This window comes from Adiantum capillus-veneris, chromosome 22 (assembly GCF_014529385.1).
Source record: "Adiantum capillus-veneris isolate H3 chromosome 22, ASM1452938v2, whole genome shotgun sequence".
NCBI lineage: Eukaryota > Viridiplantae > Streptophyta > Polypodiopsida > Polypodiales > Pteridaceae > Adiantum > Adiantum capillus-veneris.
Window position 1 is genome coordinate 122,025,299 of NC_140952.1, and position 17,545 is coordinate 122,042,843.

Sequence of the window (17,545 nt, forward strand, 5' to 3'; positions counted from 1 at the left end):
AAAAACTTGGCTAAGATAATTCGACTATATAAACAACGACAATACTTGTGACAAGAAAAAACTTACTTGAATCACTTTTGCATAGTCTCGTAGATTGAAAGTATAGTGTGATTTACTGGGTGTTGGAAGGAGATGACTCTTGGCTTCATTATATACATCCAGTGTGGCAGCAATGACCCTTGGTACTAGAATTGTAACATCGTGAGGAAAGTCAAAGCGTGTAGAAAGATGCCACCTTAGTATGGTGGAGAATATCAAGCGTAAAGAATCTTCACCAGCCTGAAAAGCGCATAACATCTTAAACAATCTGCTCCTATGATTGCAGAATTATGACATCGTTTTGAAACTCTTTTTTTTTTTTTTTGCTTTGGGTTTTTGAGAGAAAAGGATCTATATACTGTGTATGCTTTTGAGACCCGCAAACAAGCAACAGTGTAGTACTTTCAAGAAAGAAAAACAGCTGTGCCACAAACTCATAGGAGTTAACTGAGTTTGTACAAGCTCTAAAAACTGATAGTGCTTTCAAGCTGTAGTAATTAGGGATCATCAGCTATTATAAAGTTTTCTTGTAGATCCTGTTTCGAGTACGGTCAAACAAAAGGTCTTCTCTTGAAGGAAAGATTCCTCAAAGTTCTAGAGGAAATTGGAGGGGGGGGGAGGGTGATGTGCTTTTGCGGATACCACAAGAATGATGTAGTGATTCAGGCAAAGGCTAGGAAGCTCCACTATCAAAGACAAAGATGTGATGATTTGTTACCATACATATGTGGTAGTGATGCATGTGAACACACTTAGGACCGCCGGGGCATTTTACCCCTCACTAGGAGGTTTTTCCCCCGTGCATTGTATATACGCCCATCACTCTCGGGCTATCTTATCTTTCATTTGTGCACTAAGCAATACCACTCTCTGTTGTGTGCCTTGAGCTTCCTTCGTCTTCTCCAAGCTCTGCGTGTGTTTCCCTGCAACGCTATTTCCAACACCCTATTTCCAACATGATTTGATGTAAAACTAAAGAGTGACTCAATGCCTCCTATATTGGTTTTGTTTCAAGATTTCTTTTTTGCTTACTCAATCTTTCTAAAACCTATAGATGAATCTGAGTATTCAAAAAGATCACACGATTGATCTGATTCTCTTTGAATCGATGGTAAGTCAAGCTCAAAATGAAGAAATCATGAGCCAAGTCAACGACCTTTAGAGAAAGGCTTGATCCAACATAGTTCTTCGCCTTTTTATTCAAAGAAAGACGGATCTTGGAGGATGGGTATCCATTATCGGGCTTCTAATAAGATCACCGTCAAGAACGAGTGTCCAATACCAAGGATCAATGGAAATACTTAACGGATTACACGATTCTTCTTTTTTCAGTCGAATTGATCTAAAAGGTAGCTATCATCATACCAAGATCGCTCTTGGAGATGTATACAAGACCGCATTCAGGATGTTCTTTGAATTGTACGAGTTTCTGGTGATGCCTTTTGGTCTCAAAACTGCTCCTACAACATTCAATAGAAAGATGGACACGATCTTTTGAGAGCATAGATAGGATGTGGGTACCTTCTTCGATGACATCATTGTTTTCTTCAACACCGAAGAAGAGTATAGAGAACATTTGACACGGGAGTTTAGAGCACTACGTGAACACATATTGAAGGTCAACGGAAAAACGAGTAAGTTCTTTTACCAAAGATACACGTTTTGGGACACATTGTTTTATCCAAGGGTGTTACAATGGATCCAAAGGAAGTTGAGGCTGTTCGCAATTGGACTACATTGCAGAATGTGCATGGCATGAAGAGCTTCTTGGGCTTGTGCTCCTACTACAAGAGGTTTATTAGACAGTTTGCGGAGATTGCTTTGCCATTCCACACCCTGATTCCGAAAGGGGTACCATTCACTTGGGGGCCTCCATAAATTGTGGTATTTGAGCGGCTCAAAGTAGAAGCTGACTACTTGGCCATTGTTTCTACTCTACTTGCACAGAACTTTTGAGGTTTACTGTGATGCTTGTGAAAGCAGTTTGGGTGGGTCTTAGTGCAAGAGGGCCATGCAATAGCTTATGAGAGTTGAATGTAGATCAAGACATAGAGGGTTGTGCCGATTTAGAAAAGAGCTTTTAGCAGTGATACATGCTTTGACTTAGTGGAAGCTTTACTTCCTTGGCGCAGATTTTACATTATACACTGATTATCAATGTTTGAAGTATTTCTTGTCCCCAACAAAATTGTCAGAAAAGTAGAGATGGGCGAACATTTTGTCTCACGTTCACTCTTATAGAGTGTACTTTTGAAGGAAAAGAAGAGGTGTAGCAGGACAAGTGTGTTGTGCTCCTACAGTGGGTGCTCACTCCTACTAGCTGCAACTTGTCTTGAGGGGCAACCACATGGGCAGAAGGTGGCGGCTGATAAATGGTGCTAACTGCGATCAGATTAAGCTTCGGAAATGTGAATTCCGGTTGGCTCTGACCTGAGCTCAAAGATGTGGATGCACGTTGTTTGGACAGTCCTTACCATAGCTTGGCATCAGGGTAATGTCTGCAAGGGGGAGACCCTTCCGGAAGAGGACATTTACTCTGGTAGTGCCCATATTTCCCACATCTATAGCACAAAATCGATAGATTGGATGGGCCAGATGGTCTCTGCTCCTGCTGCATGGAGTTAGACGTTGACGTATAGATGCTCTGAGGGGCTAAGGGAGTGTTAGCATGATAAAAGGTCTACATGGGAAAGTACCTTGCATACCTTGCATAGGAGGGGTAGTCAAAAAAGGGGGACATGTGATTTTGATCGCCATAGGTGGAAACCGCATGGTGGAAGTGACCAATGTCACGGCTTAGTGCGTGGCTCTTGAAACTGCACTTGTGAGCATATCCTCTCTAGTCCTCCTAATGCAGCATATCCCCTCGTCAATCTTGCCTCTGCAACACCTCTCATAGAGAAAGTAGGTCCACCAAATAAAAAACCAAGATATGTATAAGAGTTTACATACTCGACTATCTCTTGTCCATATGTAAAAATAGGTGTTGATCTCTTGACCCACTGCATTGTAGTATTGAATATCATCACCTTGGTTTTGTCAAGGTTGATGGAGAGCCCACTGTCATGTGCATAAGCATTTAACGCATCTAGATGTCTCTGCATACCCTCTGGAGAGTCTGAAATAAGCACAATATCATCGGCATAAAGCAATAGAGGTATCCATGTACCTAAAAGCTGTGCTCCTCTATCCTCTGCAGTCTGAATATACTCACAATCTCATCAATATCCAATCCAAACAAAGTGGGAGAAAGTCGGCATCCTTGCTTCACCTCATTACTAGAGTGAACAGGGTCTGAAAGACACTTTGCTGTCCATACTCTCCCTATAACTGTCTCATACACTGCCATGATACCCCATACGAGATCTTATGTGACTCCCAAGTCGTTGTATTAACCTGGCTCTTGGGACTGTGTCAAAGTCTTTGTGGAAATCCACAAAGTTACAACAAATCCTTCTCCCATGTGCTTTGCCCTCCTCAATGATTGCTCTAAGCATGAAATATGATCGAGTGTATAGAATCCCCTCCTGAATTCAGATTGCCTTGAAGCTCATAGACCCTCTCGCTCTGCCCATCTGCTCAACTCATGCTCAAGTATAGATGCATATAGCTTGGCCAATGAGTATGATAGTGTGATAGTTAGCTTTGGCAAGGTTGGATCTCTAGACTTGATTAGTCTCAGGAAACCCTTCACACATGGACCTTTTGAACATAAAGGCCAAAAAATTCATCAATATGATCCCTAGCATGTATGAAAGCTTTGCCACTAAACCATCATGATCCTGTGCCCTCCCTGTGTGCAATCTGTCCATGGCTCGCCTCACCATCTTTGTTGTGAATAAAGAAGAAGTGGGAGGACACGGCTTCGACGGGTCTGACAATGGTAACTGCTCTGCTACTGTGTATAGAGAGGATGCATATTGTGTCCATATCTCTACATAGAAGTAATGACTGGAGAGAGTTGCCAAGCCTCCCTAGAGTCCTAGCTCAAGAGAGTCTGATAAATATCCCTCTCATGTTGAGCTAAGAAAGCTCTCTTCTTTCGCCATATAAGGCGACGGAAGAGTATACGCGACTGCCCATGTGTGATCTCTGTGAAAGCCACCTCTCTTTGTAGCCGGGCTCTCATCTCTCGACACTCATCATCATACCAACTGTTTTGAGGTGTGCTCCCAAACCGTGGTCTCCCACTAGGCTGTGAGTGGGGAAAAGCTGTAACTGATGTTGTGTGTATCGTCTCTGTCGATATTTGGGTGAGCTCTGACAAGAATCTATGGGGACTCTCCACTGCTTGAAGACTATACAACTCTTCTATATACACTCCATCTGTCCCTCTGCAGAAGTGGTATCTTGGAAAGCGATATGCAACATGATGAAAGCCACCAATATTGTAAGTAAAATCTACTGCAAAAGATATTTGAGCATTATCTACAGCCACTCCAATACGTCTGGACGAGACTGATAAGTCCTGAATGCATGGTATAAGTAATGTGGGAGCCAAAACATAATCCACAACACCATGTCTATGAGGGACGGGAAGCAAGTGAAACTGCCTGAACTGGAGTAACTATCAAGGCCATTCAAAATAGCCAATCCATGTGTTGTGCCCATCTCAATCAGATATCTCCCATACTCTCTAAATTCCTCAGCATCCTCTGAGGTACTAGACAGCCCCATCTCTCTGGAGTCTAGCTCTCTCAACATCTCCTTGGAAGTGTCAAAGAAGGATGCCTGATGACATGTTGTCCTAGCATTGTACATCTCCATCCCTCGAGAGCTCTCATATATCCTTGTCTAGTATCATGTATGATGACTGCCCATTTGAGGAAGCATAATGAGATGTGCTAGGAGGGAAGTAACATATGGCAATGTAGAAAGCTCTCCCCTCCTCCGCTCTAACTCTCACCCACCTATAGCGGGCACTCTCGTCTTTGCGAACCACCTGGATGATAGGGTGTACACCTCCCTAAATTACACAACTACTCTTGATCCTCTGCTACTGTGCTCATTACGAGCCACTTGTCTACATGTGCTCTCCATCTGTATTCAGTCACCCTCGGGAGTGTGCTCTTTGGGCTCTGATGCGTCTTTGAATAGAAAACGATGTCCCTCCCTCTGAAGGAATCCTCGAAGGCTCTGACATCCAATCGTAATGAGCCGTTGCAATTCCATACCGAAAGCTTTAGGTTGGTCCCATAGGTCGCGCACCGTCATGCGGTGCGTTTGTCAAGTACTATTCACATTGCCTCCTCTATAGAGAGACAAGGAGATTCACCTCCCGTCAAAGACAAGCTTATGTAGAGACACACGAGATGGAATTTCTTCTTGAGCGGTCATATCTCATGGAGGAGCTTTAGAGATCCTTGAAACTGCTACCCATTAAAGATCCACACATACGGCACACATATACAGACAACATGTACCATGTGCCACACCAGCCACCCCTACCACAGCCACAAGAGCGTTTAACCCATTGATGGTAAAGGTAGTTGATTATGTCAAGAGGTCAAATGATAGCACAGAGCTATAATAACGGATCAATGAGACTAGATGCGGGATCTGCCTATTGTTATTCATTGTAGATGGGAGAGTATGTATCGACCGCAGCCAACCAAGGAGGCCAGGGGAATAACAGCATCGGGCAGTATGACTATCCATTTCAAAAGGGAGCTCCACAATGTAGTAGAAATTATGTAGAGAGATGAAAAACCTAGACACAAGTGGTCAAGATTGTGTACACAGATACATTGCCATATGTTATTTCCCCTAATGTCTATTGATGTTTCCTCACGAGAAGGGGTCTCCATATGCACCACTATATGAGGACATTAATAAATATGATTAGGATCGCAGATGTCTTGCTAGCAAAATATTTTAATGCTTGCACAGGAAGTCATGAGTCAGTTTTTCCCTAGACAAACACGATGTTTCTATAGCTTGCACTAAACTAATCAGATCGGCTCAAGGTAGAGAGGTTACAATATGTGGCATACATCTACTAGCATTGATAAGCTCACATGGACTAGAATTTTTTAACGAGTTATAACATTGGATAGGATCTGATGCTTTCACATGCTGGAATACTAAGAAAGAAAGATAGATAGAAAGAAAGATTTAAATTATGAACGTTTCTAAAGGCCGAACTCCTATCACACAAATCAATGTATAACTGCCATATCTCCTGTGTAAACCCAAATACAAGGCAAAGTGTAATGATAAAACTAGGTCCAGAACCAACACTTACACTAGTACTATAAGCAGTGAGTCGTGACCGACTGGAGTATATAATGGCTGGGAGAGGATAGTAGTGTAATGTAGAGGGGGGGAATGGAGCTCTCTGACCAGTGACTCAAAATTGCAAACTAGATACGCTGGGTATACAAGCATGATGTGCATAATATATCGATGTCCTCCGTAGAGAGCCCCTTGAAGGTTGGACACTCAATGTTCCTCTAGCCATAATATTCGTGAGATCCTCTCCCATATTAGCTGACCCTTCTTGTGAAGTGGGTTGAGAGTTGGGGGGGGGGGGGGGGGGGGGGGGGGGGGGGTTTGATGGACTAGGTGGCGGTGGTGGGAGGACCTCTGAGCCCAAGGTCGTAGGTGATTGGGTGAAGGGGTCACTAAGAGGGGATAAGGCAGAGTTGTGGGAGGTAGAGATGACAACTGGACAGCAAATCATGAAACAGAGTATAACATTAAGAAACAATACAATGGTACTCAAAGCTAAGCCGAACCACCAACTCACAATGTATCATCTACAAGAAACGTCTTGGCTGGCAGCACACTCAGCTCTAGATCAAGGACTGTAGGAATACAATGGGGGTGCAGAGGCTCAATAGCTCATGGGGTCTGCTGTGAGACTATGCGATAGACTGAAGACTATAGTCCAAAGAAGACTGATAAATAGACCCATGGCTGATGTCATCCATCGTATATACAAGAGAAAAATATCTACGGAAGGGGGATAAGCTGTCATAGCGGGTAAGCCAGGTAGGTGACAGCCTGGCTACCTCAGCCTACCACTCATCCGCCTCCCGCCAAAGTGCTCGTCTTTAGTAATTGGGTCCATTGCTCTGGTCCACCAGCGCTTGACTCAAACTAGTCTATGACTAGGACTAGTTCCCTGCCTGATCCACCATCCATGTGAACACCACAACATCAACACTTTAGTTGGGCTACATAAACCTTCGGCATGTGCAGTTAGCCAAATGCATAATAGAACAGCAAGCTACGAAGATTTGTCTGTCAATTCAAGGCAATTGGAAAGAGCTCACCATACTTTCCGGCACTTAAATACTCGAACAACAAAGGTCTATTACATGACATAGCCCAAACCATAAAGAGATATGCATGCATTGCCAATACAATAGCCAAATAATTGTCTTAAGTAAGATTTACAAGAGGTACCTATCAAAGCACACAATTTTAATTTACCAATTTGTCTAAGCAACCAAAAAAGAAGTGCAAAAGTGAAGGCGCTCATACCGGTGAAATTGTGATGGTGTTGAAATGTCTTAAATATCTCTGAGTGACAAAATTTCTGCCTCCACCTGGAGGACCCATTGCAGCCACAAATTGGACATCAACAATTTCACGGAAAACATTGTCCCTTCCGTACCACCCGCCATGATCCATGTACTGCCGAAGCAGTTCAATTGGAGGTTGAGCACCGTAAACTTCAGGCTGCAACGACAGAAAAATGAGTAGGTGTATCAATTCTGCACAGCACATATTCCTAATGAGAATGTTACATTCTTGTAGGAAACCTGCTAGGAAAACAATCTGGGACAAGAATTTTTTTTCCAACTACTGTAGAACAACTGCAAGCTTACCTGAGGCATGTTAAGATCATCGACAAAAATGATGAGCCGTTTCCCTAGAGGTGGTCCATAAACTCCTCTTCTCCTCCTATCAAGCTGGCCATCAATTTGATTTTGGGTCATGTTTGCCGACGTTCGAGCAGAGAAGCACACCAACACAGACATAAATACTTCTTTCGAGAGACCTTGATCAAGATGCTGATTGATATATATGGTCTTCCCCGTCCCAGTAGACCCCACATAAAGCATAGGAATAGCTGCTTCAATGCACTGATTCAGTAGATACATGTACCTCATGGTGTCTTTTGTGGGAACTATAATCTCACTAAAGTTAGCACTCTCTGGTATCTCTAAAGGGATAATCATTTCCGTCCAGAGGGTCCATTTAGACAACCCTTTGTCAAATACATAGTCATAGATTGTCGCCCCCTCATCACTGGGCATAAGTTCTATTAATAAAGTCTCAGTAGTAGTCATGATATAGCCCTCATAACCTTCAGGTGTATGACCAGTTGCAAGCTTCCTGAAAAAAGCTTCAAACGCCTTGCGTCCATCATCCTCACCGGTGCAACCTATGGACCAGATCAAGGAGAATACAAATATAGAATCAATCCATATTTTCCTCTTCTCTTTTCCCATAGTTTTGGCTGTTTCATCGTTTTTGAACTCATTAATCAAAGAATAGAAAAGCCTCATTAATCCAACCACAAGATTTGTATCTGCTGTCTGGGAGACTTCTTTGATATTTTTCCGGACAAATTTAAGGCTGGGAGGAACCAGCCACTCGAACAAACCCCTGAGGTGAGATTTTGTTTGCCCGTGGATGCTGGTGGGAAGGGTCTCCAACCATGAAAGCATCAACGGATGCCATCCCAGCTGGTGTGGCTCCAAATATACCATACCACACCGACTTACTGTTGCTGGGGAGGCTACTGCAAGATCACCAACCTGCACCAGAAAACATTGATTCAAACAATCACAATGTGATTATAATAGAAGTGGCTTTTGCAGACAAATTTAGAGTTCAGAAGGTGCCTAATATTGAGAGTATTGTATGAGCAGACATCGGCGAGGCATGTAGCATAGTTTGTTGGTACCTCAAAAATCATGTTCATTGATGATGACATCTGGATGATCTCACTATTTGGAAGACAAAGCTTTTTATTGTCATCCAAGACAGTGTTCATGTTCTCAATCCATATAGCATCCACCGGACCATCCAAGACAAGCCATTTTCGGTCGTTGGAAGGATCAGATGCCTGTTCTCTAAACCTCACAGCCAAAACCCCATCAACCCATTCTTGTGTCATGGGATCTGCTTGCCCATACAACTGGCCCATGGTAACAGACTTTGGGTTGACAGTTGCCACCTGATAACAGAGTCTTTGATCAGTTACTTTGCATTATTACATCATATAATCTGTGTTATTAAGAAAGAAAAATAAAAACAACCAGAAAACAATTTGCACTGCTCATCTTAAAATCAAGACAAAATTTGTGTTGGTTAATAAAAACACACACACTAAGTTGCACATTAATTTCAAATCTCGAACCTGAGGTTCATAGAAAACTACCCCTACATGAAGCTTAATAGTATTGTGGAAATTGTAGTAGTCTACTTTTTGACATTAGATCTCAATGCTTATGCAAAGTGTTAGATCATCACTAATCCCTACAAGAGGTAGATTTTCCATAGCTACAAAAATGCATGTCTCTTTCAGAAATTATCACATCTCAAGCTAGTTGAAAATGACAATCTCCTCGCTGAAAATCACGTACAAACATAAAATTTGTACAAGTGTGGTACTCTGTACATCAATGCTCAAAAGAAAACCTTTCATTTTCCAGCTCCTTCAGAACTAAACTTTTCATTCTAAGCATATAACTAATCCTCTAATCAGGTTGGTAATACCTGAACAGTTCTTTCTTCATTAAGTCCTGCTTCTGCAAGGTCAGAAAGTGCGCGTTGAAGAATTCTTATAGCAGAGGTTTTACCAGAAAATGGCTGTCCAACCAACATAAGCCCATGACGCACGATGATCATCTCATACAGCTGAACTATTTTTGTCATGAAGTACGGTGTTGCTTGCAGATTCAGCTCCTGGCAGTTATCTTTAATGGCTTTGTTCAAGTTTGTGTAATCAGGCTCTGGAAGAACTACTCCAGGGAACAAATCTGACACGATTCCGTTGAATAATGGAACATCTTGGGATAGAAACTTGCAAAGATTCACATCAATAATAGATCTTAACATTAGCACATATTCATCTTGGTCAGGGTAACGTTGTTTCAAATTTGATGCTGCCCTGAGAACTGCCATCACTGCTCTCATACCATAATCATAATGATCTTGGCTAGAGAGCTGCTCACTACAAAGCTGGTAAGTAGCCACAATCTTTCTTGCACAATCTCGTGCCTGAAAAGCATCAGAGACTTTGGAATTGAAAAATAAAAACAAACCATTTTAAGAAACAACTTCAATGCACATCAACCGTAAAGCTTGCAACAAAGATGTGCTCCAAGAATACATGAAGTTCAAAGATCTCAATACAGATGTAGAATCATATTGTGAAACAAGAGGCAGAGTAGCAGTGCATTTGGTGTAGTGAGGGGTAGTCTCATTGCAGACAGTTTCCTTACTAGTGCTCAAGCATAATGCAGCCAGTTGATGCTCACACCCTGTTTCTAATTACACGAAACTTGGAAAAACTTGCTGACAATTCTTATGAACACACATGATTTGAAATTGAGCTAAAATAATGTGCTAAGACAGCATGGTAATGCATCACGTTACAAAAAGAAAGAAAGAAAGAAAACTTTATTAACGTCTTCTAGAGGCAAGTTGGTCAATGAGACAAACTGATGTACATGTGTGTGTTCTTTTGAAAAAAGGACAAAAGTGTGGAAAATAAACTTGCTACAAAATAAAATAGACTGACATGGGGGTGTGTGTACATGTATATGAGGGGTGAGGGGCATGGAGGTCTAACTCTAATGGATGTGGAACTATATGCATAGGGGAATTCAATCATGATATGCAAAGAACTAGCTAGCTTTATCCAGTACCAATTTTGGGGTGCAGTATGGCACGCATTGGTGGGTAGGGAGTGAAGAGTCCCTGCGACATATCGACAGGATTTGAGACAATGAGAAGGCTCACTCTATCTCCTAGTGTCTGGTCTAAGCGCGTAGAAGAGAAGCAGTTTTGCTGGTTCTTTTGGTAGAACATAGCGAGTGGTCTTCTCTAACAAAACCATTGGCCAACTGTTTCCCAGCTATAATGCTGGTAGGCTCTTTAGTGGAGTGTTAGTAGATGGGGATTTTGATGGACCAAAGTGGCAGGAGGTGGATGAGTGATAGCTAGGCCATCAGCATGAACTAGTGCCTTCCTAGTCTAACATGCGGCCACAGCCTACAAGGTGTACTAGAGCTACTTATCACATGAGATATATTGTGATTGTGTATATCATTCTAGGGATATTAGTTGGGTTATCAGTCTCTGGTCTATCATTGAGTTGTGTAATCTAGCAGTCTTGTGTCATAGTCTCACAACACTCTCCTTGCATAGTTGAGCCTCTACACCCCCATTATATCCTGAGAGTCCTTGGTCTGGAGCTGAGGTGCTGCCAGCCAGTCACTGTAGCTGAGAGTATATCAGTTCAGCTTTGCTTTGAGTCTACTGTGTTCATCTGTTTCAGTTCAGTTCTTGTTCTCATTACAGTAAGATCTTTCGTGTGGCTAGCTATGTATTTGCAGCAGGAGTGAGATTTCAAGTGCAAAATTATTTCCCTACAAAAAGAATGAAACACCATTTTAACCTTCTATGGACAAAGCTGCTGAATGAAATTGACTTTTACCTGCAGGTACCCACTACTGTACAAAATAATTTCACTGATCATTGCATAATCAGGTACCATCATAGCAACTGTTCGGAACAACGCCTTTAAATTGTCAGGAAGCTCACTACGCCCAGCATAGCCAGGATTCATTGTTATGAAGACATTACAGGTAGGCTTCAATATCAGCTCAGTGCCTTCAAACACAAATGTTTTAAGTTTGTTCTGTATTGCAAGCTGAATTTCTAGCACCTGTAAGGTTCACAAAATATATAATCTAAAAGAAGGTCAGAAAATCAACCAAGACATATACCATGCACCACAAATAAAAATGAAAATTTAACCCTTCCAGTCCTCCATTCAAGGTAAAAGACACAATTGACTGTTTGGCAGTGAACTGAACAGCTAAAGAAACTGGAATTTTTCGAGAAAAAACAAGGTTTTTCAGAAAGTATATTTGGCCATTCGTGGCCACAGAGGCAGAGTTATGTCAAGAAACACAAAGTCTGTTAACTACTCGAAACAAAGATGACAGTGTAAATGGCTTGTTTATCTCGCTTTTGGGACCATATGAGGGTGTCAAGGAAGGTAGTACCTGTTGTGCAATGACAGAAAGAACTTCCAAATCAATACGGTTGAACTCGTCAAAGCAGGACCAGGCACCTGAAGCAGCGAGACCTTTGAAAAATTTCGCCATTGCAAGATAATCTAAACTATCGCTGCAGTTGAAGACGACACACTGGCGGGCAAGTGCCTGTCCTTTGAACATCAAGATAACTAAATTAGTACCTACAAATGCTAAAATCATACAATTATTATTATGTATCTTGATTTCTCTGTAGCCATAAAAGCTACCGAACAGCGAAGTGCGCAAAAGTTCTCTGCTGACTTATTTATGGCACCACTTTGATCTGATTTTCTTGTTTATGCCACCTAAAGATCTCATTTTCTTCATCAAAGATCCTCACATAAATTGGCACTAAGAGACTTCAATGATATGCATGTACAACATTACATCTAGGAGACTAAAAATTAGACCACAACAGCACTTCGTGCTGGAAACCATCCTCCTCCATAGCATCAGCCTTTGCTCCTTCCTCATTAAGGATGCACTTTTTACTGAGACCAGCCTTTGATCTTGGATAGAAAAAGAGGCATCCTGGTAAAGGTTAAGCTTGGGGAAAAAAGACATCCTGGGCATCTTGGTCACAAAGATACCAGAAAGTCTCAAATTGAACTCAGAAAGAAACCAGAAAGTCTCAAAGATAACCCGAAGGTCACGCCGCCGCTCCATATACCACCAGCGTATTTAGGCTATCATTGAGAGATACAGAGCGACTCCTACGAGGTTCTTCACAGAGCAGGAGATTGATTTCATGCTACATACAGAGACCCATGAGAGAGTTCATGGGATGACAAAGGACAGAACCAGGCCCAAGAGGACACCCCTACACCAGCTGCTTGGAGCTCAGCAGGCTGCTCCTATGCCAGCCACTCACCCCCCTCCTTTTCAGATGTTCAGCCTTTACTTTAGTACTTTATTTTTGTATTAGACACTTGGACACACTTGATGAGGATGTGATGCTCATAGGTCTTTTAGGCCTTTTGTAGACGTTAATAAACATTTCATTCATTTCATTTCAGGGACAAACAAAAGTCATCCTTACGGAGAGCATCTTTTTATGAAGTAGCTTTTTATTCCCTTTTTATATGCCATTTATGGCATTCCCAGAGTGGAATGTATTGACATGTACACGATCTGTCCTTTAGGCCACGTTCGGCCTCCATAGGATGTTAAAATAACTTTCTGTGTTCTTTTTTCTGTCCGTCTAGACATGCTCTTATGGACACACCTGAAAATGATGATTGGAATGCATTTTCATTAATGGTTCTTGAACAGAAACTATGGTCATGGTTGTATCCTCTTGATTAGGGTCACATTTTCTGTTATGCACAGCATCTTGAAACTTAGAGCCGCTCGATTGAATGTATGTCATGCATGATGTTGTAAGTTTTGGAGCTTATATTTTATCATCAGTATGCGCTTTCTGATCATTTTCCACTAGAGCTTGTAATGCTTAAACAACCTATACACCTCTGCAAAGAAATCATACTGACTTTCGAGGATATCTATTCGCATGCATTCATTGGGTGCAAATCTTCCCACAGATTAGAGATGCACCCTCTTGGCAAGATGTCTGAATTTTCAAGCAAGTTGAAATGCACTTGAGATGAGGATACATAAATCAATCATTTTGTATAAGAGCAGAGGTGAAAAGAATAGTATACATGCCATTATAATGGGTTGGATAATGCTCAATTAGCACATAGAGACCATGTAGCTATCTTCCAGTAGGCAAGCATAAGGCAGAGCCGATTCATAGCAGCCATAGTTTTTCCATACGCAAACCATACATCAATACCAAACGGGAATGGAAGCATGGTTGAAGTACGGTTCAAGCCTTGGAGTTGAAACATACGTGACCCTAATTATACTAAGAAATACAAAGAGTAAATCTGTAATTTCAGATTTACTCGAAGCAATTTTAAGTATCAACATCAATGAAGATTGAAATAGAAGTGCCGAACTTCAAAGCCTAAAAGTTGAGACTCAAGAGCTTCAAAGTTGAAAGTAGAATATTCACACAAGAGACTAAAAGCCTCCGTTGATAATAGATCAAAACACACAAGATCAAGAACGTGAGAACCACAGAAACAAACATGATCAGCAGTTCAAACTTTGAAATCAGAAATCGTACATGTGTAGGCCCCAAAACTGCGGCTTGTTATGTATAAGGCCACGTCAAATCACTAGAACTTGGGGGTTTGATTTTATTAGCCCTCTTTTTTTGAGAAATTTTGGTCAAGTATGTCTTAACATATCATACGGGTATGATATTCTTCATTTCATACGTCTGGAATTTTAAACCATACAGGTCCGAATCCAACTATGATAGCAGTTCTTGCAGTCAAAGGGAAATAGCGAATAACTTGTACTTGCATGGGAGAGAGAACATACAATCCCTTTGGTAGATGTGAGAGGTTTTCACTTTTAATCTACAAGGACGACATGCGTCATTGGAAGTATGCCTTTTAGAAAATACTAAAGCTCTTGGAAGAGCTCCAACTCGAGAATAGTGTGGAAGCTGACGTTTCAAATGTCTCAAATTCATTTTTTCCACCATTCAAGACTTTTGTCCATGCCCATGTCAAATCAGCTTATGGCACACTTATGTGCCGCATTTTCTATGAGATGCAAACAATTTGTCAATCTTGAAGATGGTTCCAGCAAACAAAGGTGGAGTAGGCATACACGGGTGGTAGGCTATTTCTGATGACAGTCCAAATCTTCCCATAGTGACTACCCAATTTACATTGCTGGCAAGTGCTACGTCCCTAGACATCAGGATGGGGGCTTGAGCAAATGTCTGCTTGCTAGCGTGAACCATGCCGTTCGGTTCGAGAAGTTATGAAGTTCAATAAATAGGACCATGGAATGATTGGTGAGCTATCTTGTGTGATCACCGACCTTCGACTATAGACCCTCGGCATGAGACACACAAGCGGCTCTTGGGGGTATGCTAGTCCCCCCCACCACATAGACAGGGATGGTAAAAGCTGTTTTTTAAAGAGAGAGAGCCAATGAGAAGAAGAAATAGTTAAGTCCTCTTTGCAACCCCTATTAGTGCAAAATGATACAAATGGACATTACATTATCTTGGAAATTGAGTATCGAGAGGATGGGCTTCTCTCGCTGATATATTGGTCTTGGGAAGGCCAAAGATTGTTATGGGGGACTTCAATGTATGCACTCAATCTTCACCACATGCATTGATGGACATAAGTGAGCATAAGGTGTGGTCAACATTGCAGTGCTTTGTGCATAAGCAAGAGCTATGGTCTTGGTTATATCTTGATGAACCATGTTACACATTCCAATTCGCCCAATATTCAACTACATGGAGTCGATTGGATAGATTGTATGTTTTGCATGACAATGGTTTCTAACAGAGGTTTTGACAATGACTGTGGAACACCAACATGTTCTTTCAGACCACTTGCGCATGCTTTTTCAAATGTTGGAGCAGCTTGTGGAGATCGCTAAAACCTTGTTGGAAAACGCTCCACTAGAGTTGAATAGCTCCCTTCTGAAGCACTCCGTGTTGTGAGATTATCTGCCTCAATTCATTGCCAACTTTATTGTCGTATTGCCCTCTTTTGATCTTCACACTTGAGATGTCTTTGTTGCCAATGTGCAAAAGTGGCATGGAAATATGGTTTTCATAATGCATATGTGCACCGTCAACAACTGATGCTATAAGAGGCTCTGTTGGATGCTACTCGTGTCCACCTTGCTGTAGATACCAATAATAAAACGTTGCTTTCAGCTGCAGAATTCATAGCCAAACACATTGCTGATTTGCGTATGATTTGCTATCAAAAAGCTAGAATGCCAGCTATCGCCGAGTCATTTTTGGATGATAATTCATAGACGCATCATTTCTATTGCGGTTTGTATACCATGCATGCTTGTGAAAACATTGTCATGCTGCACAATGATGCAGGAGACATAGTTGTGGATCCGTCCACCTTGATTTTTATGTGCCATCCCTTCTTTGCTTCCTTGTTGGGTCCCTGAGAGAATGTAAATGCTCACTCAAGGGTAGCTAGAAACTTAACGTTTGACTTGGTGAGTGCAATGTCTCACCCAATATGGCTGATCTTGAGGTCGACATTATCAAGGATAAGGTTGAGGATGTTTTGCTTCACTTGCTCAAAAACAAAAGCCAAGGATGGGATGGACTTACCAATAAATTATTTTCTCAGTATGCAGATGCTTTGAAGCAGCCACTTTACAATCCTTTTTTACCATGTTTGGGGTTCTTGCACCATGCCCAATTCTTGGAAGATTGGGCTTATTAAGTTGATATTGAAGGTCCCTTCCCCATGTAACTTTAAACAATGGCGACCTATTTCCTTAATGAGAGGAATCTATAAGATCTTTTTTTTTTCAAGAAAAGATCCTTCTATTAGTTAATGAAACTGCCCATAGGGCTACAACCACCTCTACAAGAGAGGGCTACAACAATCATGAGGGGGAGACTCTCCCAATGAAAAAACAACATATGTACAATGAGGCTAAATCAAGAGATGGGAGGAGGGAAAAGCCACATAGGGGGACGGTAGTGCCATCTGAGCACACCCTGGACCATGGTGAAGAAAGGCCTAGGGTGCCAGAGTCGAAGGAAAGCCTCTCTATGCTCCCGCATGCGGTTGGAGCTACCCTGAAGTCTCTCGAACTGTCCTCTGAGAGTATGGATCAGCTCTAGCAAAAGATCCCGAACAGTCTCTACTGGTGGTACAGGGCAAGCCTCGAAGATGCGGAAGCAGCGGGCCTGCCAGATGAACCAGAGTGTCAGGCCGTAGATGAGCTCCCAACACTCCTCTTTCTCACTGCACCACTCCTGTGGAGTAAGCTCTGTAGTAGGCTGGAGTGTAGGTCGACCCCCCTACATCACTATCATCCTACTGGTGGAGGATACCTCAAATTGAAGTGCCGGGCCCGTGAGAGTGGACCAAGCAACTGCCCCCCAAGTGTACTGCCGAGCTGGCATCAGCCAAAGAATACAAAGCCAAACTTGCTGTGCCAAAGGACAGTCCCAAGACAGGGGTGCTGACTCTCCACAAGATGGTCACAAGCTGTGCATGCTGCTGAGAGACCACTATGTACAAGCCAGCTCCCAACTGCTGTAGCTCGATGTGCAACCAGCCACTGGAACAAAGTGAGTCGCCGCGGCTGTCTGAAGTCCCACAACCTCCCCCAAAAAGCTGCCAAGAACTCAACCG

At 42.2% G+C, this 17,545-nt stretch overlaps 1 protein-coding gene across 9 annotated transcripts in view; it reads right to left on the reverse strand.

Moving 5' to 3' along the window:
• The window catches only part of LOC147430133 (uncharacterized), a 213,446-nt gene that overhangs the window by 43,068 nt on the left and 152,833 nt on the right, over positions 1–17,545 (reverse strand). For all 9 annotated transcript variants that reach the window (XM_086494644.1, XM_086494643.1, XM_086494642.1 and 6 more), the window contains 7 exons: positions 12,294–12,452; positions 11,720–11,950; positions 9,775–10,278; positions 8,960–9,232; positions 7,875–8,810; positions 7,528–7,725; positions 67–279 (listed from right to left, as the gene is read on the reverse strand). In XM_086494644.1, the coding sequence (XP_086350770.1) occupies positions 67–279; positions 7,528–7,725; positions 7,875–8,810; positions 8,960–9,232; positions 9,775–10,278; positions 11,720–11,950; positions 12,294–12,452 (2,514 nt within the window). The remainder of the gene's footprint in view (positions 1–66; positions 280–7,527; positions 7,726–7,874; positions 8,811–8,959; positions 9,233–9,774; positions 10,279–11,719; positions 11,951–12,293; positions 12,453–17,545) is intronic.